The following is a 26,740-nucleotide window of genomic DNA, read 5'->3' as shown; positions in this document are numbered from 1 at the left end:
GAGGTCCGTTCCTCTGACGTGAACATCATCCCATTTCCAATTAAGTTCTGCTAGCCAGCTTCTCCCAAACAGGGAGATCCCTGGGGACAATCCACAGGGAAAGTTGGTGCACCATCCCTTTGTGTGTGACTGAGAGCATGGCGCTGCCAAGGACTGGGACGATTTCTTTAGTATAGGTCCTTGGTTTGGTGTCGACCTTTGTGAGTTTTGGTCTGTTACTTTTGTGCGGCCACAGCTGTTCAAATTGTTGAACGCTCATGAGAGATTGACTGGCCCCTGTGTCCAGTTCCATGTTGATGGGTATCCCGTTGAGTAGAACCCTCATCATAATTGGAGGCGTCTTGGTGTAAGAACAGTGGACATTGATCGTGTTAACCCGCTGTACCTCGGCGTCCCGTACACTGTTCCAACCGTCTTCTGGTCCGCTTTTCGACCCTTCCGATTCGTATACCAGCCGAGCTACTGTTTTACTGCACATGCGAGCCAGATGCCCTGTGTAGTTGCAGTTGCTGCAAACGGCATGCTGAAATCGACACACCCTGGTTGAGTGCCTTCCCCCACATCTCCAGCACAGACCGTTTCCATTGTTTTCGAAGGATGAGCTGCGTCAAGCTGATCTCCCTTGAGCTTCTCTCAATCTGTTATTGATTGCTCGCATTGTGGGTTGATGAGGTGTGATCGGCCGTTCATGTGGCTCTTGATTTTGATGGCTTCTTACGCCACTGTCTGCTGTTGAAGGCCTGCTCTCCTGCCTTTGTCTGTGTGTGGGGGTAGTGGTTTGTTTCACAATGTGAACCCCTTGTTCCGATGCCTCGTTGGTTGTCGTACCCGAAGTATAGATCAGCCTCGTTTCTTCTTCGCCTGCCAAGAACATCTGTGCAACCAGTGCTGCTGCTCCTAGAGTCAAGTTCTTAGTCTCTATAAGCTTTCGGAATATGCCTGTGTGGCCTATTCCTTCAATAAAAAAGTCTATCAGTACTTTTCTCCTTAGTTCATCGGGGAACTCACATGAACTAGCCAGCCTCCGAAGTTCCGCCACGAAGTCGGGTATGCTTTGGCCCATACAGCGTCTGTAGTTGTAGAACCTGTGTCTGGCCATGTGTAGGCTGCTCGCTGGCTTCAGGTGGTCTCTCACCAGTGTGCTCAACTCCTCAAACGACTTGCTTGCTGGTTTCTCAGGTGCCAGCAGGTCTTTCATTAAAGCGTATGTTTTCGAGCCACAGCTGGTCAAGAGATGGACTCTTCTCTTGTCTGCCTTATCGTCGCCCAGCCAGTCTTTGGTCACAAAGCTTTGCTGGAGCCTTTCTATAAAGTCATCCCAATTGTTTCCAGCATTGTATTTCTCATCTGAGCCATTCTGTGGATTCTGTGATCTCGTAACTCGTCGCCACTGTAAAGTCCTGTCTCTAATGTACTGACTTACATGAGACATATGCTGAAGTCAAGGTCACTCAGGACCTGCACCTTTAATTCCAGCTCTCCAGTGCTGCACTTGCCTGAGATCTCCCTTTATATACCACAGTGGGACAGGTATGGAGTGTCTCCTGCAAGTCTCCTGGTGGTAAGGTATGCTTATTGTTACAGGTCATATCCAGTTACATTCATGTATAGCTTGGTAAGATACAGTTATATACAGTAATGTGAGATACATGACACCCCGGTCACCTCGGTCGTCGGTTGTCCAGTCGGTGGGCCTTGGAGCAAGGTCCTGGTGTGCGGCTCGGTTGCTTAGGGCAAGGTTGGGCCCCCCCCTTTTCCTCTTCCTTGGTTGTCGGTCGCTGGGTCAGCACACGGATGGAGGCTCGGTCCGCTGGTGGCAGTTGTCTTTGGCCGCTCCGAAGTTCTTTAGCCTGGTCGTTCTTTTGCGAGGCTGAGCCCCTCTCTCTTCCTTCGAGGTGTTGTCAGGTCCCCTTGTCTGTGTTCTTCAAGTGCTGTCAGCTCTTTATACCCGGTTCGGTTCCGGCCTTTTTTGCTCCCAAACTGAATCAGTGTCTCATTGTTTGAGTCGAGGTGGGGATGAGGTGTTAAGGTAAAGCATTGTTTCTTGTGCACCTCAATACCTGATAGTCTGGCTGGCTATTGTGTCAGGGTCAGGATGCACTGAGGTGTTGGCCTTTCCTATTGTCTTTATGTACATGGGTAATGGGCTGGTGATGGGCCCTTCTCCTTGATTAGATCCAGGTAAGCTGTCCTTTACAAAATGGGCCGGGTATTCCCCATTGGTCGAGGATTTCCCTGCTTCTGGCCCGGCTTGATTCACTGATTGGCCGGCCCAGGATCCACTTTCCCGGGATTGGCTGGCTTCTCATTCACATAGTGTCTGGCCACAGACATTCTTCCCAGCCTGCCTTTCTTCCTGCGGCTTGCCTTGGCCAAAGTTTGATTAAAAGGGTCTATGGGATGATCCCATGCTCTTGTTACCGGGTGTCTTTTTTTTTGTGTAGCACTGGATTTTCGACCCTTACAGTTGATAATGAAAAGGAAAGTCATGGGCTGCAGGAAGATATCAATCTACTGGTCAGGTGGGTAGAGCAGTGGCAAATGGAATTTAATTCCGAGAAGTGTGAGGTGATGCACTTTGGGAGGGCTAATAAGGAAAGGGTATACACATTAAGCAGTAGGCCACTTAATAGTGTAGATGAACAAAGGGACCTTGGAGTGCTTGTCCACAGATTCCCAAAAATAGCAGGCCAGGTGGATAAGGTGGTTAAGAAGGCATACGGAATGTTTGCCCTTATTGGCCAAGGCATAGAATATAAGAGCAGGGAGGTTATGCTTAAATTGTATAATACGTTGGTTAGGCCACAGCTGGAGTACTGCGTGCAGTTCTGGTCGCCGTATTATAGGAAGGACGTGATTGCACTAGAGAGGGTGCAAAGGAAATTTACTAGGATGCAGCCTGGAATGGAGAATCTTAGTCATGAGGACAGATTGGATAAGCTGGGTTTGTTCTCATTGGAACAGAGGAGGTTGAGAGGAGATGTACAAAGTATTGAGTGGATAGTAAGGGTCTATTTCCATTGGTGGAGGGGGCTATTACGAGGGGGCATAGGTTTAAGGTGATTGGTGGAAGGTTTAGAGGGGATTTGAGAGGGGACTTCTTTATGCAGAGGGTTTGGGAATCTGGAACTCGCTGCCTGGAAGAGTGGTGGATGCAGAAACCCTCACCACTTTTAAGAGATGGTTGGATGGGCATTTAAAGTGCCGTAACCTGCAGGATTACAGACCTAGAGCTGGTCATTGGGATTAGACCTTTTGTTGGTCGGTGCAGATATAATGGTAAGTACTGCAGGGAATAGAATACGGCTAGGGTGATCTCCTGGACTAGTTTCGATCGCCTGGATGGGTCGGAGAGGAATTTTCCCAGATTTTTTCTCCCTAAATTGGCCTGGGTTTTTATCTGGATTCTGCCTCTCCCTGGAGATCACATGGCTCCAGTTGGGGTGGAGTGTGAGATGTTATGTATTGATGTGTGTATCGTCCTGGTACCTTAAATGTATAAGTATAATGGTACACCACAGAGGGCGGTGTGGTGGGAGACCTGAAAGTACCTGCAAGAGGCAGTATAAAAGGCTGCCCACCACTCCTGAGAGTCACTCTGGAGCTGAACAATAAAGGATGAAGGTCACAGCAGTTAGATTAACACCAGACCGTGTGGAGTCAGTGATTTGTGTGCTGCATACACCACATTGGCGACAAGGAAGCGGACGAACTCCACGCAACCATGGCTACTCTGGGCTCGCTAAAAGGATTTTACCATGGGCAATGATTGGGAGGCCTTTACGGAAAGGCTCGAGTACCACTTCACAGCAAACGACCTGACGGAGGACACGGACGCAATGAGAGATAAGCGTAAGGCGATATTGCTCTCCAGTTGTGGCGATGAGGTTTACTGTCTTGTCAGGGATTTTCTAGCACCTGGGAGCGCCAGGGACAAGTCATACGATGAGCTGACTGAACTCATTCGTGACCAGTTGAAACCGAAGAAGAGCATCCTCACGGCCAGATACAAATTTTACCATCACTGCAGACCTGAGGGCCAGGATATCACCAAATATGCTGCGGACCTCAGGAGACTCGCGGCGCCGTGTGATTTTGGCGCACACCTTGACGAGGCTTTGCGGGACGTTTTCGTTATGGGGATTGGCCACAAGGGCCTCCTTCACAAGCTGCTGGCCACGGAACCCACAGTCACCCTGACAAAGGCCATCACCATCAGCCGGGCATATATGACCTCGATGTGCAGCACCAAGCAAATGATCCACACAGTCTCGAACCCGGCCGGCACTGTCCACAGGATAGCGCCCACCACGGACAAAACTGCAGAACGTGGCTCTGCCCGGGGCAGAGAGCACGGACCTCGGGGTCCTGGAACTCAGAGTCCGCTGAGGGGGGCCAATCAAGCAGCACCATGCTGGCATTGCGGAGGAAGCCATGGGGCTCACTGGTGCAGGTTTGCGGAGTACACGTGCAATACCTGCCACACGAAAGGCCACCTTCAGCGTAAGTGTAAAAGAAATCGGACTCACCGTGTGGCTGAGGAGATGGGGGATGATCCACTGTTCAGCGAGGAGCAGGCAAAAGAAGATGACGTGTTGGGACTGTATACGTGCACCGACGATTCGCCCCCAGTGATAAGGGAAGTAAAAATCAACAGAGTCCCTGTGAGTGTGGAAGTGGACACGGGCTCGGGTCCATCGTTGATGAGTCGGAGAACTTTTGATAAACTGTGGATTAACCCAGCTGCACGACCCAAGCTGGTCCCGGTCACGGTGAAGCTGCGTACCTACACCAGGGAACTAATACCTGTTCTTGGCAGAGCGATGGTGCAGGTATCCCACGGGGACGAGATGCACGGTTTACCTCTGTGGGTCATCGCAGGCGATGGGCCGACACTCCTCGGCCGGAGGTGGATGGGGACGGTCCATGGGAGCTGGGAAGACTTCATCACTCCACAGGCTGCTGCTCCCCGGGGTGCTGTCGTGCGGCCTCAATCCACCCACAGGCAAGCAGAGCAAGCCCCAGGCCCGGACCTCACACAGAGATCCTGCAGCCTCAGTACCCACAGGCAAGCAGCCCTGCAGAGGCGGACCTAGTGGGGGGGGGGGGGGCGGTGAGCCGGCGGGGCGCTGCGGGCGGGGTGCGAGGGATCCAGGAGGGCCGGCGGATCGGAGGGGCCCACGCAGAGGGAGAATCGGGCGGCGGCAACAGCTGGAGGTTGCTGGCCACGGTGGCCGCAGAGGAGGCAGCTACGGAGGCCACAGGGGAGGCGGCAAGTGCGGCGGCTGGAGAGGCCACGACGGCCGCAGGGGAGGCGGCTACGGTGGCCGCCGGAGAAGCGACGATGACGGCCACAGGAGAGGCAGCAAGTCAGGTGGCAGTGGAGGGGAGCGGTGGCTGCGGCAGCGGAGGGCATCCGGAGTGGCGGAGAGCAAGATGGCGGCGGCCTCGTGTCCAGAGCAGCAGAGCATCAAAGATGGCGGCGCCCAAGGAGAAGCCTCGTCGAATCCTGCTGCATCAAAGATGGCGCCTTAAAAAGGAAATGCACCCGGGAGTCTTAAAAGAGCCTTACCACGTGGTGGTCCCCACAAAGTGACTTTTGTAAGACAAGAGCGAGTCTAAAATGAGCTATGTTAATGTGAGATGACGGATTTATAATAAGAATTAATATTTTAATGCTGAATGGTCACTTTGATTGTGTAAAATAATGGATATGAAATACAATTAATGATAAGAGCTAATAAGGAAATCAGGGATCCCTTACCAGTTAATAACTATTTAATGTAACTGCTCAGTGTACCCGCAACCCATTGATGCAACATCTGTACCAGATAACATGTACCATATAAACGCACTGTCTATGCCTACCTGCCTTCCGTTGGACAAACAAGGTCGAGATCCCAGGCAACGGCTTCGGGACTTGGGGGTGGGGGGGGGAGTGAGATGTTTATCGATGTGTGTATCGTCCTGCCTCCTGGGGGGGAAGTAAGATGTTATGTATTGATGTGTGTATCGTCCTGGTACCTTAAATGTATAATAAGCACAATGGTACACCACAGAGGGTGCTGTGGTGGGAGACCTGAAAGTACCTGCAAGAGGCAGTATAAAAGGCTGACCACCACACCTGAGAGTCACTCTGGAGCTGTTCAATAAAGGACGAAGGTCACAGCAGTTAGATTAACACCAGACCGTGTGGAGTCAGTGATTTGTGTGCTACATACACCACAGAGTGTAGATATTTTTAGTATAAGGGGTGTTGCAGTGTTGTGGGGCGGACTGGTTGGGCTGGGTGCTCTTTGCCTTTCCGTTATTGTTCATGGGTTTGTATCTAACCTTTAGGGCTGCTGACAAAGGGACGAGCGACTCTTTGTCGGCCGGCACAGACACGATGGGCCAAAATGGCCTTCTTCTGTGCTGTAAATTTCTATGTTTCTATGTTTCTATTTGTCAAGCATGATTTCCCTTTCATAAATCCATGCTGACTTGGACCGATCCTGTCACTGTTTTCCAAATGCGCTGCTATTACATCTTTAATAATTGATTCCAACATTTTCACCACTCCCGATGTCAGGCTAACCGGTCTATAATTCCCTGTTTTCTCGCTCCCTCCTTTTTTAAAAAGTGGGGTTAGATTAGCTACCCTCCAATCCGTAGGAACTGATCCAGAGTCTATCGAATGTTGGAAAATGACGACCAATGCATCCACTATTTCTAGGGCCACTTTCTTAAGTACTCTGGGATGCAGCCTATCAGGCCCTGGGGATGTATCGGCCTTCAATCCCATCAATTTCCCTAACACAATTTCCTGACTAATAAGGATTTCCTTCAGTTCCTCCTTCTCGCTAGACCCTCAGTCCCCTAAGGAAGACAGAACCAAAGTATTTTTTCAATTGATCTGCCATTTCTTTGTTCCCCATTATAAATTCACCTGATTCTGACTGCAAGGGACCGACATTTGTCTTCACTAACCTTTTTTTATTCACATATCTGTAGAAGCTTTTGCTGTCAGTTTTTATGTTCCTTGCAAGCTTACTCTCATACTCTATTTTCCCCCTCCTAATTAAACCCTTAGTCCTCCTCTGCTGAATTCAAAATTTCTCCCAGTCCTCAGGTTTGCTGCTTTTTCTGGCCAATTTATATGCCTCTTCCTTGGTTTTAACACTATCCCTAATTTCCCTTGTTAGCCACGGTTGAGCCACCTTCCCCGTTTTATTTTTAGGCCAGACAGAAATGTACACTGCTTTGTTAACCTGTCCTGCCACTTTCAAAGATTTGTGCACAGACACCCCCAGGATTCCCTGTTCTTGCACCCCATTTAAAATTGTACAATTTAGCTTATATTGTCTCCCCTCATTCCCCCTACCAAAATGTATCACTTCACACTTTTCTGCATTGTATTTCATCTGCCATGTCCGCCCATTCTAACAGTCTATCTCCTCTGGAGTTCTATTACTATCTTCCTTAGTGTTTGCTACACTTCCAAGTTTTGCGTCATCTGCAAATTTAGAAATGTTGTACCCCAAGTCCAAGTCATGAACGTATATCAAAAACAGCAGTGCTCCTAGTACTGAACCTAGGGGAACACCACTGTATACCTCCCTCCAGTCACAAAAACAACCATTCATCACAATTATCTGCTTTCTATTCCTTAGTTAATTTTGTATCCACACTGTCACTGCCCCTTTTATCCCATGGGCTTCAATTTTGCTAACAAGCCTATTATGTGGTACTGTATCAAACACCTTTGGAAAGTCCATATACATAACATCAACAACACTGCCCTCATTAACTCTCTCTATTACCTCATCAAAAAACTCAATCAATTTAAACATGATTTGCCCTTAACAAATCCATGCTGGCTCTGCTACATTAGTTCATACTTGTCCAAGTGGCTTCTAACTTTCTCCCAGATTATTGATGCTATGAGTTTCCCCACCACCGTTAAACTGACTGGCCTGTAACTGCCAGGTTTCTAGCCCTCTCCCCTTTTTTGAACAAGGGTGTGACATTTGCAATCCTCCAGTCCTCTGGCACCATCACTGATGCAAATTATTAATTTAGTACCTCAGATATGCCTAATGTCTCCTCTAATAGATCTCCTTGTTGTACTCTAATCAGACCCACTGCTCCACTGACAACTCGTTTACTATTAATATGCCTACAGACCTTTGGACTCCCCTTTATGTTAGCCCTAACCCAGAGACTGGTCAGTATCAGACTCTCTTAACACAGAGACTGGTCAGTATCAGATCCTCTTAACCCAGAGACTGGTCAGTATCAGACTCTCTTAACCCAGAGACTGGTCAGTGTCAGACCCTCATCGCTCAGAGACTGGTCAGTATCAGACACTCTTAACCCAGAGACTGGTCAGTATCAGACCCTCTTAACCCAGAGACTGGTCAGTATCAGACCCTCTTAACCCAGAGTCTGGTCAGTATCAGACTCTCTTAACCCAGAGTCTGGTCAGTATCAGACTCTCTTAACCCAGAGACTGGTCAGTATCAGACCCTCTTAACCCAGAGAATGGTCAGTGTCAGACACTCTTAACCCAGAGACTGGTCAGTATCAGACACTCTTAACCCAGAGACTGGTCAGTATCAGACCCTCTTAACCCAGAGACTGGTCAGTATCAGACCCTCTTAACCCAGAGACTGATCAGTATCAGACTCTCTTAACCCAGAGTCTGGTCAGTATCAGACTCTCTTAACCCAGAGGCTGATTAGTGTCAGACCCTCATCGCTCAGAGACTGGTCAGTGTCAGATCCTCCTAACTCTGAGACTGGTCAGGGTAAGTGTTGGACCCTGCTGACCTTGAGACGGGTCAGTGTCAGATTCCTTGTAACCCAGATTGGTCAAGTGACAGGATCACTGCCAGCCCTCCTAACCTAGAGCTTAGTGCCAATCTGACCACTGCACCATCACGCTTCCATCAACTTTCATTTTTTGCCGTGGCTGGATGATAATGAGTGTTGCGTCTGTAAGCACTCTAGTAATGACTCCACGAGGTAAGGTATCACACTTGAACTGTTGTGACCTTAGTCCATTTATTGCAGCTCCTGAATGAGGTTACAGTAAGGTGAGCCCCCTTTTATACTTGGTTACCTGCAGTGTGCAGGTGACCCCTAGGTCTCCACCAGTTGCACCCTCTGATGGTACAGATATATTGTATACAGTGTAAAGATATATTCAGTGGCCTTATGTAACTGTACATTGAGTGTACAGGGTATATACATACACAACATCACTCCCCCCTAAGTTTTGTGCCACTGGCCTTTGCACTGGGTGCTCTGGCCCTCGACTTGAGTGCCCAAAGCCCTTGCACTTTGTCTGTGCTTGGGAATGGCTCTCTCCCTGTGGATCCCCAAGTCCTTATTGCCACAACATTGGAAAATGGTCAGCAGTGGATGGTTGGAAGTTGCAATGAGGGTTTGAGTGGGTTCTGGGTGTGATTCATGTGTGTCCATGGCTACAAACCCCCATTTCTCCCCCCCCCCCCCATACATAGAACATGTGTGTGGCTTGACATCTGCATGTACAGAGAATGGAAAAAAAAGAGTAAGATTGGTTACATCACTGTTTGGGTCTTGCAGAAGTGGAACAAGTACATAGGACAGGTAAGGTTACAGTCTTGCCTCTGGGATGTAGGTGCAGGTGGGTGAGGATGCTAGTTCCAGAGTAACCGGGCTGTGTCCAGGTTGTCTGATGGTGGCACTGAGCCCCTGCCACCTGGGTGGGTTCAGATCACTCCCCTGGCTGGGTCTCAGGGCCTTTGTCGTTGCCCAGTGGTGGGCAGAGCCACAGGAATGTGTAGCCTCCCTGTCCTCCTTTGAGGGCTGCAGGGTCTCCCTGTTGCCCTTCAGCGGTAGTGGGAGCCTGGTCAGCCCAGGTCCTGTCGGGAGGGCTGGAGGGTTCTGGCCTCTTGCTCCCAGTGCTGGCCCTGATGGCCAGAGAGGTAGGGCCAATCTGGGGCAGGGTGCCAGTAGTGGTGCCTGTGCCATCCGCTAATCACTGGCCCTGCAGTGGGTATGCTCCCACTGTGTGAGGCCACACTCCCTGGGGCATCACATTGGTCCCGGAGGCACAGGCTACATGATCGGGTGGCCCGCTGGACCTGGGTGCTTCAAACGGGAGGTTGCCCTTGGTTTTGTCGGCGTGCATATTGAACCCGGCATCACACATTATTCCATCGTTTACCTCATGATACATTGGCTCTGATCTCACTCAGGTACTAATTCACATTTGTCAATTACATCTTTTCCCTCAATTACATATTTTCCCTGTATATTACCGGCATCGCTGTACAATATTACATTTAGATACTTGTATTCATCACTTACATCTTTTCCACGTATTCTACCGGCATCGTTTTTCAGTGGTACATTTAAATACTTATATTTGTTAATTACATTTCTTACATTAGTATCACCGGCATTGCTGTACAAAAAGTTCTGGGTTCCGGTCCTCTTTAAGAGGGCCTTGTAATCTTTACCCCAATCCAATTCACTGCTCGGCATCGCGTGTTGCTCCCTCAACGCTGCCCATCGTGGTCTGGTTGCGGCCATCTTGATTTCAGACGCTTCACCTCGTGGTGCGGGCGCCATCTTCTTTCTCTCCACGAGGTAGGCTGAGGTGATACTTTTCTCCCCAGGTTCTGCCACTGAAGCCGGGAATTTATCTTCTGCATCGATCTTCTTCCTTCGGAGTCCTGCCACAGGAGCCCTGAAGGTGAAGTCTGGTCGTTCGGGTTGGATCATCTCGCCGTTGGGTAGTGCGGTCTGTGTCATCGCCGCGTAGTCGAGTTGGACGGTTGGATCTTCAGGTGCTGCGATGGATCCAAATTTGTGGCTGCATAGGACGTCGATCGCCGGGGCCTGGAGGCTTTCCCAGCTCCAACAGATTTGGATTTGTTTCATCCATCTTCTTCCTAGCAGCGTTGGACCATCACCAGCAACGATCCACAAAGGTAACTTGTGCATCGCGCCGCTGTAGGACATCTGGACATCCATGCTGCCAACGACTGGGATGGTGTCGTTTGTGTAAGTGAGCAGCTTCACCTGGATTGGGAGCATTTTGGGTTGTTCGATAGGGAGTGTCCCAGAGTTTCTCGACTGGTTCATCAGCGATTGGCTCGCCCGTGTCAACCTCCATCGAGACTGGAACACTGTTGATTTCAACTTCTATTTTCAACATGGAACTCTCGGTGAAGCAGGTAAACACTCCGTATACCTCTTCCTGAGGCTGAGCTGCCTCCTGGACTTGCTCTTCAGCTTCATCAGCGCTGGAGCCGGGTGATTGGCCAACCATCAGCGACTCGGTGAGTAAAATTTTGTTTACACATTCGCTGGAGATGGCCTTTAGTGTTACAGCCTTTGCAAGTATAGTCTCAGTACCGGCACTGGTGGGCTCTGTGATTTCCTCCACAACGCCAGCATGGAGCTGGCCGGTCGGCCCCCTGCGGCGGACTCATGGTCGTGGGGCTCAGGGTCACAGTTTTGCCTCTTAAAGGCGCCATTTGGTTCACTGTACTTGCCATTATAGAGTCCTGGGGTTGAGTCATCATCCTTCTGGAATCGCAGGCCAAGGCCATGAACGCTTGGCTCACGTTAATTGCCTTCTGCAGAGTGACCGTGATGTCCGCAGAGAACAACCTGTGGAGGAGTCCTTCATGGGCATGGCTGATTCCAATAACAAATATGTACCTCAGTGCTTCGGTGAGGTGGTCGGCAAAATCACACAGTACAGCCAATCGTCTCAGGTCTGCAGCATATTTTGCGATTTCTTGGCCTTTGTGCCACCGGTGTGTGTAGAACCGTTGTCTGGCTGTTAGGATGCTCTCTTTAGGATTGAACTGTTCCTGTATCAACGTTATGAGCTCCGCGAACGTTTTCATTGTCGTCTTCTCTGGCAAGTCCCTGACAAGGCCATAAACAGTGGGCCCACAACTGCTGAGCAGGATAACTCGGCACTTATCAGCCAGCGAGGTCAGTGTGGTCCCAGCCAGGTTATTCGCAATGAAGTAGTGTTCTAACCTTTCCACAACGGTATCCCAATCTTTACCATCAGCAAATTGTTGAAAGTTGCCAAGGTTAGCCATTTTTCGTGTGGAAATTCGTATTCTCATCACCAAATGTTGTGTCTATAAGAGGTAAGTTATTGCACTTGAACTGTTGTGACCTTAGTCCATTTATTGCAGCTCCTGAATGAAGATACAGTAAGGTGAGCTCCCTTTTATACTTGGTTACCTGCAGTGGACAGGTGACCCCTAGGTCTCCACCATTTGCACCCTCTGGTGGTACAGGCATAGTGTATACAGTGTAAAGATACATTCAATGATCTTATGTAACTGTACATTGAGTGTACAGGATATATACATACACAACAGTGAGAATAGACAATGTTTATATTCCCACTTTCCCCTTCTCTTGCTTGAAGATGCCATTATCATGCTGGGTTACGGTACCACACAAGTGGTCGTAATCTGGCACCTCATCCTTCAGGTGTGATCCTGGATAGTTAGCATTGTCAAGCGATTCTAAAGATGACATCACAAGCAAGCCTGATGCTAGCCTCACACCGTGTCGACACATGCAGACTCTCCCGCCAGTCACTGGATAGTGTACAGCAGCGGTAATTAAAGTAGGGCGAATTGTCCCTCTGTATCCCAAGGGCACTGAGACCAACCAGTCTCTCTGCTGTCATGATGATTGTGATTAATTAACATATCAACACCCTGCGCTCACAGACTTTGTTAGAAGGACCTCACCACTGCAACACGTGTGTGCATACATTTAATGACCTTGTGTTCAGATATTACATACAAAATATATACAAGGGTTCACTGTACAGATATCACAGATGCAGAGTATCTTAAAAACAGGTAGCGTTTACAATAAAATGATGCCAAAAATTCATAGCAAGCCGTGTGTTATAAAGACCGTGGTTCCAGTTTAGTGAGGCTCAGCTGCAGGTGATCTCGGGAGCTGTGCCAGTCGGGATGATCTCGGGAGCTGTGCCAGTCGGGATGATCTCGGGTGCTGTGCCAGCCGCAGGTGATCTCAGGTGCTGTGCCAGTCGGGGTGATCTCGGCTGCTGTGTCAGTCGTGGTGTTCTCGGGTGGTGTGCCGGTCGGGGTGATCTCGGCTGCTGTGTCGGTCGTGGTGTTCTCGGGTGCTGTGTCGGTCGGGGTGTTCTCGGGTGCTGTGCCGGTCGGGGTGTTCTCGGGTGGTGTGCCGGTCGGGGTGTTCTCGGGTGGTGTGCCGGTCGGGGTGTTCTCGGGTGGTGTGCCGGTCGGGGTGTTCTCGGGTGCTGTGCCGGTCGGGGTGTTCTCGGGTGCTGTGTCGGTCGGGTGTTCTCGGGTGGTGTGCCAGTCGGGGTGATCTCAGGTGCTGTGTCGGTCGGGGTGATCTCGGGTGCTGTGTCGGTCGGGGTGTTCTCGGGTGGTGTGCCGGTCGGGGTGATCTCGGGTGCTGTGTCGGTCGTGGTGTTCTCGGGTGCTGTGCCGGTCGGGGTGATCTCGGGTGCTGTGTCGGTCGTGGTGTTCTCGGGTGGTGTGCCGGTCGGGGTGATCTCGGGTGCTGTGTCGGTCGGGGTGTTCTCGGGTGGTGTGCCGGTCGGGGTGATCTCGGGTGCTGTGTCGGTCGTGGTGTTCTCGGGTGCTGTGTCGGTCGTGGTGTTCTCGGGTGCTGTGTCGGTCGGGGTGTTCTCGGGTGCTGTGCCAGTCGGGGTGATCTCGGGTGCTGTGTCGGTCGTGGTGTTCTCGGGTGCTGTGTCGGTCGGGGTGTTCTCGGGTGCTGTGCCAGTCGGGGTGTTCTCGGGTGCTGTGCCGGTCGGGGTGATCTCGGGTGCTGTGTCGGTCGTGGTGTTCTCGGGTGCTGTGTCGGTCGTGGTGTTCTCGGGTGCTGTGTCGGTCGGGGTGTTCTCGGGTGGTGTGCCGGTCGGGGTGATCTCGGGTGCTGTGTCGGTCGTGGTGTTCTCGGGTGCTGTGTCGGTCGTGGTGTTCTCGGGTGCTGTGTCGGTCGTGGTGTTCTCGGGTGCTGTGCCGGTCGGGGTGATCTCGGGTGCTGTGTCGGTCGGGGTGATCTCGGGTGCTGTGTCGGTCGGGGTGTTCTCGGGTGCTGTGCCAGTCGGGGTGATCTCGGGTGCTGTGCCAGTCGGGGTGATCTCGGGTGCTGTGCCGGTCGGGGTGTTCTCGGGTGCTGTGCCGGTCGGGGTGTTCTCGGGTGCTGTGCCAGTCGGGGTGTTCTCGGGTGCTGTGCCAGTCGGGGTGTTCTCGAGTGCTGTGCCAGTCGGGGTGTTCTCGGGTGCTGTGCCAGTCAGGGTGATCTCGGGTGCTGTGTCAGTCGGGGTGTTACTACTGGCCTCAGCACTCCGGGCAGTTAGGATAAGCCATGATGGATTCCATGGTTAAATACCTTGCTGACATTAGTGGTCTGGGTTCATACAGTCACTTATGTGAAAGTACTGGGGGAGCGTGGGAACAACTGGTACCTGTGCCACAGGCTGGAAAATAAAACACAGCAAGCCACAAGGTAAAAGGTGGGAATTGGTGTTCCACAAGTACCAGTGCTGTTCATATTTACATAAATGATTTGGACTCAAATCGGAAGTACGTCAAAATTTGCAGACGACACCAAATTGGGAGGGGGTACAGTCAGAGAAGGACTGCAATAAGGTACAGGAAGACATTAATAAACTTGAAGAATGGGCGTGTATTGGCAAATGAACTAGTATAGGTAAGTGTGAGGTGGTATATTTTGGTAGGAAAAATAAAGAGACCACATACACCTTGGAAAGTATGTCTAAATGGTGTAGACGGGCAGAGGGATCTGGGAGTACAAATACACAAATCAGTAAAAGTAGTGATGCCATTAAAAAGCACTGGAGTTAATTTCTAGAGGGATAGAATTGAAAAACAGAGAAGTTGTGTTAAACCTGGCAAGAAACTTGGTTAAACCACATTTTGAAGTGCCTGTACTGTGACCAGTTCTGGTCTCCATATTACAAAATGGATGTAGGGGCACTGGAGAAGATACAAAAAAGATTTACTAGGATACCAGAACAGATGTTATACTGATCAGGAAAGATTGAACACGTTGGGGCTCTTTACTCTTGAAAAAAGACTGAGCGGTGACCTAATAGAGGTCTAGATTATGAAAGGGTTTGATAGGGAGACCAAAACTAGGGGCCATAAATGTAAGATAGTCACTAATAAATAAAATAGGGAGTCCCGAAAAAACTTCCTTTAGCCAGAGTGGTTAGAATGTGGAACACAAGGAGTAGAAATAGCATAGATGCAATAAAGGGGAAGCTAGATAAAGACGAGAAAGGAATAGAAGGATATGCTGATGGGGTTAGAGAAAAGAAAGAAATAAACAGTTGGATTTATATAGCGCCTTTCACAACCACTGGACGTCTCAAAGCGCTTTACAGTCAATGAAGTACTTTTGGAGTGTAGTCATTGTTGCAATGTAGGAAACGCGGCAGCCAATTTGCACAAAAGCAAGTTCCCACAAACAGCAATGTGTTAACGGCCAGATAATCTGCTTTTTGTTACGATGATTGAGGGACAAATGTTGGTCAGGACACTGGGAATAACTCCCCTACTCGTCTTCAAAATAGTGCCATGGGATCTTTTACATCCACCTGAGATAGACGGGGCCCTCAGTTTAACATCTCCCTCAGCACTGCACTGGAGTGTCAGCCTGAATTTTTTTTGTGCTCAACTCCCTGGAGCGGGACTTGAACCCACAACCTTCTGATTCAGAGGCAAGTGTGCTGCCCACTGAGCCACAGCTGACACACAAGGGTGGGAGGAGACTAGTGCAGCATAGACCGGTTAGGCCGAATGGTCTGCTTCTGTGCTGTAAATACTATGCAACCTTCAGGAGAGGAGAAAATTGGTGGGGGGGGGGGGGTTTGAGAAAGAAGACATTGTTTTCAGTTAGGAGCCTGATTTAAAGTGAACAGCAAGTTGTAGGTGAAGAACACAAACTTGGCTGCCAATTCGAACATTTGTACATTAAAGGGCTTGATAGAGTAGATAGAGGAACTATTTCCTTTGGTGGGGGAGACCAGAACATTGGGGCATAATAAAATTAGAGCTAGGCCGTTTAAGGGTGATGTCAGGAAGCACCGCTTCACACAAAGGACAATGAAAATCTGGAACTCTTCCCCATGATCTAATTGAATGGCAGAGTGGGGCTGAATAGTCTACTCCTGTTCCTATTATTTTCAGGGCACACCTCTCACCCTTCTCCCTCTTGTGGAGAGGCAGTGAGGCCTATAAAATAGTAAGCCCGAATTGCATTAAAGGCTTTCCCACAATCTAATCACCACCAGCCACCAAACAACCTCATTCTGCTATTAATGTAACTGAAGTGCAGAACTTTCATTTAGCTTTTGGTTAATAAAAACCTGTATATTTTGTTTTGCTCCAAAGTGTCACAACCATTAATTTTCATCAAAATAAAATGTCAATTTTCACCCAGAAATTTTCAGCTGAAGGTCTGATTGGTTGCCATCTTCCAGGCTCTGCCAGTTTATATCCAATAAAAGCACACAGTTCTGCCTTTCCTTATGTGACACAGGGCTGGTGCACCGTGTACAACTGACCCGTGACAAGTGCGGCTGTGTAATCAGCATCTGTCCGTCAGTTACCAGAGATTTCATTTTTTTTTTAAATAAAAAGTTTAATCGATAAAGCCTTTCCCCATTAAGCATTTAGTCATCGGAGAGCAGCAGGGCAAAGTAAAAGATCTTCAGTTGTGAAACTAACTGCAAGCTGGTTTCTCAAGACTACTGCTCAAGGTCTACGCCACCCTGAGCTACTACATAGAATGTACAGCTCAGAAACAGGCCATTCGGCTCAACTGGTCCATGCTGGTGTTTATGCTCTAAACTATTTCATCAGTATGTCCCACATTACAACAGTGATTACACTCCAAAAGTACTTCATTGGCTGTAAAGCACTTTGAGCCGTCCAGTGGTCATGAAAGGCGCTATATAAATGCAAGTCTTTCTTTATCCCTCATGTACTTATCTAGCTTCTCCTTCATTGCATCCAAGCTATTCACCTTAACCACTCCCCGTGGCAGTGAGTTCCACATTCTAACCACTGTACTAGTCACCCTCTGGATTCCCTGGCTGACTTTGTCCTCTCGAGCTCACCGGTGCACACTACCACCTACTGCTGCCCAATGTTGAGGTTAGCTAATTCACCACACCGATGGAGGACAGATTCTGGGACCTTGCTGTGCAAGGGGATCTTTACTTCAGGTGAATTGAAAAAGCAAATTGTTTGGTCCAAGAAAGAGAAAAGGTGAAGAAACATTGAAAATTTACCGCACAATAAAAGGTCTAAAAATCAGATGGCAGTCTTGTTCATAGCTTTGTGTCAGTCACACTGTGCTTGTACTCCACATTTTAAATGCCCGGTGTGGTCCATTCTACTCATGTATATGGGTAAGCTGGTTTGCGGCTTGGCTATATACAAGTCTTGATTTGGGGGCTGAGGGGAGAGGAGGGGAGGGGATAGCTCGCTTGAGGTCACTCCAGGTTAGTCAGCTTCTAAAGTCTCCTCTGATTCAGCCAGCTGCTGCTGAAGTCGCTGAAGATCTTTCAGGACCTGTGGCTGATCCTCCAGGTCATCATAAAGCGATCCGACAATCTCCAGATTCCTGTAATCCTCGCGCTTCACAAGGCTTCGCACCACTTGCAGACACCTCTCCTTTAGTGTATAAACTGCATAGAAAGGAAATACACCATTTGAGCTTTGTTGCAAAGGAGCAGTTGGCTTGCTCACTGACAAACATTTTTTTAAAAAGTTGTACAGTTTAAATTTCATTTTTCTCAAACCAGACAATCCATCGTTATCTCATAGTCCTTTCCAGTTCATTGCGTGAGATAGCACAAGAGAAAAAAAAACTTGCATTTATATAGCATCTTTCACGACCTCAGGATGTCCCAAAGCACTTTATAGCCAATGAAAGTACATTTGAAGTGTAGTCACCATGGTAATGCAGGAAACGTAGCAGCCAAATTCTGCAGAGCAAGCTCCAACTGAAACAGTAATTAAATAAATGACCAGATCATCTGCTTTAGGTGTTGGTGGAGGGTCTTCGGAAGAGAGTTGTGGAATCTTTTACGTCCACCTGGGAGGGTAGGGCCTCGGTTTATCATCTCATCTAAAGGACGGCACCTCCAACAGTGCTGCACTCCCACAGTACTGCGCTGGGACAGTCAGCCCAGATTTTGTGCTCCTGGAGTGGGGCTTGAACCCACAACGTTCTCACTCGAGGCGAGAATACTACCCATTGAGCTGCGGCTGATACCTGGGCCAGTTATGTACTCTGCCGATGCCCCTCTCGTTCTAGGCATAGGTGCCCGCATTGATTCTTCCAGTGTCAGCTGTGGGTCAGTGGGTTGCCTGTGGGTTTAAGTCCCACTCCAGGGACTGGAGCACAAACAAAAGTCTAGGCTGATACTAGTGCTGAGGGAGTGCTACACTGTCGGAGGTGCCGTCTTTCAGATGAGAAGTTAAACCGAGGCCCTGTCTGCTCGCTCAGGTGAACGTAAATTATCCCACGGCACTATTTCGAAGCAGAGCAGGGGAGTTATCCCTGGTGTCCTGGTGAGTAGTTATCCCTCAAATCAACATAACAAAATAAAACAGATTATATGGCCATTATCATATTGCTGTTTGAGAGAGTCCCACATTATAACAGTGACTACACTCCAAAAAGTACTTCATTGACCTTAAAGCGCTTTGAGATGTCTGGTGGTTGTGAAAGGCGCTATATAAATCCAAGTCTTTCTTTCCTTACCGTGGGCTTCAATTCTGCTTGGCAGAATGACGATGCACAAGAGAAAATTTAATTACCACTGCAGCTGGACATTACTATACCAGTTCCGATGGAAAGGCCATCGGCCTGAAACATTAACTCTATTTCTCTCTCCACAGATGCGCCCTGATCTGCTGTGTGTTCAAGCATTTTCTGTTTTTATTAATGCATATTGCAATGCCAGCTTAAATCTATCACCCACAGCAGGGAGAGGGAGGGGCACTCAATACAGAAAATATTCTTCCAACATTGAAGCTAATTTTAATCACAAATATTCAAAACTCTCTGAATATGAAGCAGCTCCTTCTCCACCTAAAGTGCAGACCTGTCTGTAAACACAGAGCAGGCAGCAGGAGCTTTCTGTCCTTGCCATTCGATGCTCGAGGCAACCTCATGCTGGGATACTATTCAGCAAGCATTGGCCATTTTAGGTAAAGCATGGCAGTTCATAAGAATATAAATAATGGGAGCATGGGGTAGGCCATATTGCTCCTTGAGCCTGCTCCGCCATTCAATAAGATCATGGCGGATCTTCACATCAGTTCCCAATGACAGACCCCCATATCCCGAGAATCCCTTATTCTTAACGTGCAAGCCTATGCAGGGAGTCTTGCAAAGGGATGGAGGCGGAAGTGAGGGGCTATCCGACCACGAGGATTACTAGAGGCAAGCCTGATGCCCTCACCCGTCGGGGATCGCAATCAGTGAGTGGCTACATTTCCCTTCCTGAACCAGGGCACTGAAGGAGAGTGCAACAACCCAGATGAGATCAGCTAACTCAGCACAAGCTGGGAATGGAACGTTGTGTTTATGGCACAGTGCCAGAGCAGGGAGCACTTTTGCCGTTGAGCCATTGGGGAGGGGAAAAAGGTGGGAACAGCCTGTAATGATGTTTTGCCCACAGATTTTTTTTTTTTTGCAGGCAGCTGCTTACCTGGAATGGTGATATTAACCATGATGTAGCAAGGCTGTCCAATTTCATTATCCTGCCCAGGAGGTGGGACAAAGACCTCGTGCCCATTGACGAGAAGCCGGTCATCAGAAACTGCATCCCGGAACATCCATGGGTGACCTGCGAGAGAACCAGACAGACAGATAAAGCAATGCAATACTTGAAAAGACAAACTTGCAAGCGGAGAATGGAGTCACCTCTACCCCAAACCCCACCCACAGCCCACCTAAACAGCTCCCCCACCCCAAACCCACCTAAATACCCTCCACCCTCACACATACTTGAAACTCGTCTAAATACCTCCCACCCAAACCTATGTAAATGCCCGGGCCCGTTCCCCCAAGGCCCGGGGCCTCTTCCTCCCCCAGCTCCCTCTCCGGCCCGGGCCGCTCCCCTCACCCAGGAAAGTGTTCATCCTGCGGCCGCTCTGCGCCGCCAACTTGGCGTACGCCTCGGGCTGCCCGCGGTAGTTGATCCAGACCGGCCGGACGCTGCGGCCCGTGCAGTTACAGAAGGTGACGAACGAGCGCTCGAGGCTGTGGTAGGAGCGGAGCCGGCCCACGGCCTCCGAGGCCTCGGCCTCTGGGTTCACATTCTCCGGCATTGCTCGGGGAAACACTCGGCCTGCTCGCTGCGCCACTCAAACCCGGCGCATGCAGCCCCCGGATTGGGTGGGTTGGCTGGAACCGCCTCTTAACGTGCCGCTGCCGTGCTGATTGGTTAATTGGCTGTCAATCACTGGGCTCGCCCTGATTGACAGTTAATATGGTGATAGTTGCCAGTGTTCTGGATCCGCGCGGTGATTGGTCAGCACGTACATCCATCACAGCTCTGTTCTTTAATTGGATGAAGCTGATGGTGCCCCTCCTACTCCGGAGGGGGCGGGCTCATTGACTGATGTGGGGTTTCTTGAACCCCCAACCTCTTGATTCAGGAATTGGAAAATAGCCAATGTCACTATTATATAAGGAGGGTTGGAGAGAATTATAGGCCTATTTATTGTGTGGAAGTTACTATTATGGGGTCAGAGGGACTGAGCATTTGGATAAATATGAGCTGATCAGATAGAGTCAGCATGAATTTGTAAATAGTAAGTCATGTCTAATGAACTAAGTGGATTTTTTTTAGGAGGTAACTAACGTGGCAGATAAGGGAGTGCCTATGGATTTTGTTTATATGGACTTGCAGAAGACATTCAATAAAATTCCACACAAAAGGCTGTTAACAAAAATGAGAACGCATAAGAAATAGGAGCAGGATTCGGCCATTTTGCCCCTCGAGCCTGCTCCGCCATTTAATAAGATCCTGGCTGATCTAATCATGGACTCAGTTCCACTTCCCTGCCCGCTCCCCATAACCCTTTACTCCCTTATCACTCAAATATCTGTCTAACTCCACCTTAAATATATAAAATGACCCAGCCTCCACAGCTCTCTGGGGCAGAGAATTCCACAGACTTGCAATCTTCTGAGAGAAGAAATTCCTCCTCATCTCAGTTTTAAATGGGTGGCCCCTTATTCTGAGACTATGCCCCTAGTTTTAGTTTCCCCTATGAGTGGAAATATCCTCTCTGCATCGAACTTGTTGAGCCCTCTCATTATCTTACATGTTTCGATAAGATTACCTCTCATTCTTCTGAACTCTAATGAGTATAGTCTCAACCTACTCAACCTATCTTCATAAGTCAACTCCCTCATCTCTGGTATCAACCTAGTGAACCTTCTCTGAACTGCCTCCAATGCAAGTATATCCTTCCTTAAATACAGAGACCAAAACTGCACAGTTTTTGTAGCCTCACCAATACCCTATACAGTTGTAGCAGGACTTCTCTGCTTTTATATTCCATCCCCTTTGCAATAAAGGCCAACATTCCATTTGCCTTCCTGATCACTTGCTGTACCTGCATAGTTTTTGTGTTTCATGCACAAGGACCCCGAGGTCCCTCTGTACTGAAGCACTTTGCAATTTTTCTCCATTTAAATTATAATTTGCTTTTATATTTTTTCTGCCAAAGTGGATAACCTCACATTTTCCTACATTGTACTCCATCTGCCAAACGTTTGCCCACTCACTAAGCCTGTCTATATTTTTTGTATTCTCCTCACAATTTGCTTTCCCACCCATCTTTGTATCATCAGCACAAACTTGGTTACATTACACTCAGTCCCTTCATCCAAGCCAGTAATATAGATTGTAAATAGTTAAATCCCTGCGGCACCCCACTAGTTACTGATTGCCAGCCCGAGAATGAACCATTTATCCCGACTCTCTGTTTTCTGTTAGTTTGCCAATTGTCTATCCATGCTAATATATTACCCAACCCCGTGAACTTTTATCTTGTGCAGTAACCTTTTATGTGGCACCTTGTCAAATGCCTTCTGGAAATCCAAATACACCATATCCACTGGTTCCCCTTTATCCAGCCTGTTCGTTACATCCTCAAAGAATTCCAGAAAATTTGTCAAACATGACTTCTCCTCTATCCCCCTTGCAATAAAGGCCAACATTCCATTTGTCAAACATAAATCCATGCTGACTCTGCCTGACTGAATTTTTTCCAAATGTCCTGCTACTACTTCTTTAATAATGGACTCCAATATTTTCCCAACCACAGATGTTAGGCTAACTGGTCTATAGTTTCTGCTTTTTGTTGGCCTCCTTTTTTAAATAGGGGCATTACATTTGCAGTTTTCCAATCTGCTGGGACCTCCCCAGAATCCTGGGCAAAACTGTGGCTGATGGAAAGTTTAAAGTGAGGAAGTATAACGTCATCCACTTTGGACATGGAAAGGTATATCATAGTATTTTCTAAATGGCTAGAAGCTAGGAACTATAGAGGAGCAGAGAGATTTAGGGGACCACATTCAGAAGCTAGTGGGCAGGTACAAAAACTAATTAAAAAGGCTCAAGGGGGGCTGGCATACAAAGGGTGGAAGTGATGTTACAGTTGTATAAAGCTCTGATTACACACCATTTAGAGTACTGTGTTCAGTTCTGGACACTGCAGCTCAGGAAGGGTATAGTGGCCTTGGAAGGGGTGCAGCACAGATTCATCAAAATGATATTGGGAATAAAAGGGTTAAATGATGAGGACAGGTTGCATAGACTAGGCTTGTATTCCCTTGAGTTTAGAAGATTGAGGGATGATGAATCTGAGGTGTTTAAGCTGATTACAGGATTTGATAGGATAGAGAGATCACCCCTTAATCTTCTATAGTCAAGGGAATACACGGCTAGTCTATGCAACCTGTCCTCATCATTTAACCCTTTAAGGAGGAATAACAATGGTGATTTGACAGGGTCGATAGAGGAATTATTTCCTCTGGTTGGGAAGTCCAGAAGAACCTTAAAATCAGTGGTGATGTCAGGAAGCACTTTTTCACACAAAGGGTAGTGGGATTCTGGAACTCTCTCCTCCAAAAAGCTGTTGAGTCCATTGAAATTTTCAAAACTGAGATTGATAGATTTGTGGTTGGGGGTGACAAGCTCCAGCCCTATTCATGCTGCCCAGTGGTGATCCAGCAGAAGGGTCCGATATGGAGGCTTCCTCTCAAGGTGGCTGCATATCCTCCCATAGTAGCCAAGCCCCTTGAAGATTTGAGGAAGCGCAAGCAGTCACTACATCATCGGACATGACTCCAACTGGTGCAGGGACATCTTGTGACCCAGATGTTCAAGACCACAACCATCCCAACAGAGCTGGACCATCAAACCTTACCACCATCGTTATTCCTCCCACTTGGAGCACGTGAATACAATTTATAGTTCTGAAGTAGGGCAAGCATGCATTATAAGGTTATAACTATCAAGAAAGACTGAACAGGCTGGTGCTCTTTTCTCTCGAGGGCTGACCTAATTAGAGGTATTTCAAATGATGAAGATTCAATAGGGCAGACATAGGAAAGTTGTTTCCACAAGGGAGGAAATAGTGGAGGCTCTGACCATCATTTTTCAATCCTCTCTGGCTAAAGATGTGATGCCGGAGGACTGAAGGACTGCTAAAGTACCATTGTTTAAAAAGTGAGAAGGGGATAGACTGAGTAATTACAGGCCAGTTAGCCTATCTCGGTTGTGGGCAAATTGTTGGAAAAAAATTCTGAGGGACAGGATTAATTGTCATTTAATCAAGTACAGTCAGCATGGATTTGTATGAGAAGGTCGTGTCTGACTAACTTGGTTGAATTTTATGAGGAAGTAATAAGGAGGGTTGATGAGGGTGGTGCATTTGATGTAGTCTACATGGATATTAGCAAGGCTTTTGGGAAAGTCCCACATGGTAGACTGGTCAGAAAAGTAAAAGCCTATGGGATCCAAGGGGAAGTGACAAGTTGGACCCAAAATTGGCTCAGTGGCAGGAAGCAAAGTGTAATGGTTGATGGATGTTCTTGTTTCCAGTAGGATTCCGCAGGGCTCACCCAGAGAGTGGTGAACCTGTGGAATTCTCTACCACAGAAAGTTGTTGAGGCCAATTCACTAAATATATTCAAAAAGGAGTTAGATGAGGTCCTTACTACTAGGGGGATCAAGGGGTATGGCGAGAAAGCAGGAATGGGGTACTGAAGTTGAATGTTCAGCCATGAACTCATTGAATGGCGGTGCAGGCTAGAAGGGCCGAAAGGCCTACTCCTGCACCTATTTTCTATGTTTCTATGTACTAGGTCCCTTGCTTTTTGTGGTATATATCAATGATTTAGACTTCAATGTAAGGGCCATGATTAAGAAGTTTGCAGAAGATACAAAAATTGTCCATGTGATTGACAGTGAGGAAGAAATCTGTCAACTGCAGGAAGATATCAATGGACTGGTCAGGTGGGCAGAATAATGGCAAATGGAATTCAATCCGGACAAGTATGAGGTGATGCATCTGGGGAGGGCTAACAAGGCAAGAAATTACACAATGAATAGTAAGGTACTGAGAATTCCAGAGGAACCTTGGAGTGCATGTCCACAGATCCCTGAAGGTAGCAGGACAAGTAGATCATGTGGATAAGGCGGCATTTGGGATACTTTCCTTTATTCACCAAGGCACAGCTACAGTACACATTCAGTTCTGCTCACTACATTACAGGAAAGATGTGATTGCACCAGAGAGGGTAGAGAGGAGATTTACAAGGATGTTGTCTGGGCTGGAGAATTTTAGCTATGAGGAAAGATTGGATAGGCTGTTTTCTTTGGAACAGAGGAGGCTGATGGAAGACTTGGTTGAGGTGTAAAAAATTAGATAGAGTGGATAAGAAGGACCTATTTCCCCGAGTAGAGAGAATAATTTAACCAGAGGGCATAGATTTAAAGTAATTGGTAGAAGGATTAGAGGGGAGTTGAGGAGAATTTTTTTTCACTCAGAGAGTGGTGGCGGTCTGGAACTCACTGCCTGAAAGGGTGGTAGAGGCAGAAATGCTCATCACATTTAAAAACTACTTGGATGTGCACTTAGAGAGCCGTAACCTACAAGGCTACGGACCAAGATCTGTAAAGTGCGATTAGGCTGGCTAGCTTTTTTTTGGCTGGCATAGACATGATGGGTCGAATGGCCGCCTTCTGCGCCTTAAATTTCTATGATTCGATGTGGGGAGAGGAATCAAGTATAAGATGGTCACCAACAAGGAATTCAGGAAAAACTTCTTTACCCAGAGACTATGTGGAATGTGAAACTTGCTGCCACGTGGAGAAGTCGAGACGAATAAGCATAGTGCATTTAAGGGGCAGCTCAATAGTACATGAGGGGGAAAGGAATAGAAGATGATGATAGGTTTAGATGAAAGGTGGGAGGAAACTCGTGTGGAGCAGACCAGTTGGGCCGAATAGCCTGTTTCTGTGTTGTACATTTCATGTAATAAGGTGACCAAGAGAAAGCACAAGTGTAGAACCTAGACCATATTACCAATGTAAATAGCACTAAATACGTATAAATCTTTTAATTTCTGCTTTGTATGGACAGTGTTGTTGGATAGGGCTGGGAAAATATCTAGCAGGCGGGCTGAAAGATGGCAGTTCAGCTTCAGTGGAAGGAATTGCAGCATGGTCCTGGGGTGACAGTGTGTAGGAGAGGCAGAAGGGGTCCATTACTGGAAGTTGTGCCACATTCTCCTTGCCTGCACATCTGCTCCCTCTGTGTCAGCTCTCCTCCTCATTCAGTTCCTGTGGTCCTGCAGCCCCGTGAACCTTCTCCTTTGATGGCAAAAGCAGCTGTTTGTTGATTTTGGTTGGACTGCAGAGCAGTAAAGTGGTTTTCACAACAGAACAGTCCCTTTACTATCCTAATTCCACAGTAACCCAGGTGGTGGCGTGGGCTTCATTCAGCTCTGCAGCTGTGTGGCACTAAGAACATAAGAAATAGGAGCAGGAGTAGGCCATTTGGCCCCTCGAGCCTGCTCCGCCGTTCAATAAGATTATGACTGATCTGATCTTGGCCTCAAATCCACTTTCCTGCCCGCTCCCCAAAACCCCCGACTTCCTTTCTGATTGGGGTCATCAGCAATGGCTGACAGGTAACTCTGGTCTCCCAACACTCTTCAGTTCACTTTCGAGGAGCTGTCAAAGAATACAGGGACTGTGGACTGCTCCCTAATGAGAGCATCATGACTACTCCCGAAAACAGGCACTTTCAGGATCACTTTGCTGTAGCCTAAAGGGCCTGCACATTAACGGAGTGGTACACCATCCTGTTGATGTAGGGATTGGGGTTGATGCATTGAACCATCCGTGACACAGTGGATGCTTGGGTACCTACTAGACAGAGAATGCTCTGAACTCCTCCAATTGAGGTCACCTTTCCATTCGGAAAATGATAAAGATATTTACATAAGAATGTAAGAATACATAATAGCGGTAGTGGGCCATACGGCATTTCAAGCCTGCTCCGCCATTCAATATTATGGCTGATCTGCGACCTCAATTCCACTTTCCTGCCCAATCCTCAAATCCGATGATTTTGAGAGAAAAATCTATC

General features: G+C 48.2%; 2 protein-coding genes across 2 annotated transcripts; both read right to left on the bottom strand.

Moving 5' to 3' along the window:
* Positions 1 to 12,925: 12,925 nt before the first annotated feature.
* Positions 12,926 to 14,573, bottom strand: LOC139276821 (uncharacterized protein DKFZp434B061-like). Its single transcript, XM_070894818.1, has 3 exons — positions 14,561 to 14,573; positions 13,446 to 14,330; positions 12,926 to 13,332 (listed from the first exon to the last, which is right to left on the bottom strand). Exons 1-3 carry the CDS (start codon positions 14,571 to 14,573, stop codon positions 12,926 to 12,928), a joined length of 1,305 nt encoding a protein of 434 aa, XP_070750919.1.
* Positions 14,313 to 20,457, bottom strand: vhl (von Hippel-Lindau tumor suppressor). The gene is made up of 3 exons (XM_070895768.1): positions 20,191 to 20,457; positions 19,774 to 19,911; positions 14,313 to 17,739 (listed from the first exon to the last, which is right to left on the bottom strand). The coding sequence occupies exons 1-3, from the start codon at positions 20,393 to 20,395 to the stop codon at positions 17,555 to 17,557; spliced, it is 528 nt and encodes a 175-aa protein (XP_070751869.1). The 5' UTR covers positions 20,396 to 20,457; the 3' UTR covers positions 14,313 to 17,554.
* Between the last annotated feature and the right edge of the window lie 6,283 nt (positions 20,458 to 26,740).

This window comes from Pristiophorus japonicus, chromosome 12 (assembly GCF_044704955.1).
Source record: "Pristiophorus japonicus isolate sPriJap1 chromosome 12, sPriJap1.hap1, whole genome shotgun sequence".
Lineage (NCBI taxonomy): Eukaryota > Metazoa > Chordata > Chondrichthyes > Pristiophoridae > Pristiophorus > Pristiophorus japonicus.
The sequence above is the reverse complement of the archived record's forward strand: the minus strand, read 5'-3'. Positions and strand labels throughout refer to the sequence as shown.

Excerpts from the sequence above, each read along its gene's own strand:
- vhl (XM_070895768.1), bottom strand. The coding sequence starts at position 20,395 with ATGCCGGAGAATGTGAACCCAGAGGCCGAGGCCTCGGAGGCCGTGGGC. Across the intron at positions 19,912-20,190 it reads CAGGATGAACACTTTCCTGG|GTCACCCATGGATGTTCCGG; the intron begins GTGAGGGGAGCG and ends GTTCTCTCGCAG. Across the intron at positions 17,740-19,773 it reads GGTTAATATCACCATTCCAG|TTTATACACTAAAGGAGAGG; the intron begins GTAAGCAGCTGC and ends CTTTCTATGCAG.
- LOC139276821 (XM_070894818.1), bottom strand. Across the intron at positions 13,333-13,445 it reads ACCCGAGATCACCCCGACCG|CACCCGAGAACACCCCGACC; the intron begins GCACACCACCCG and ends CGACCGACACAG.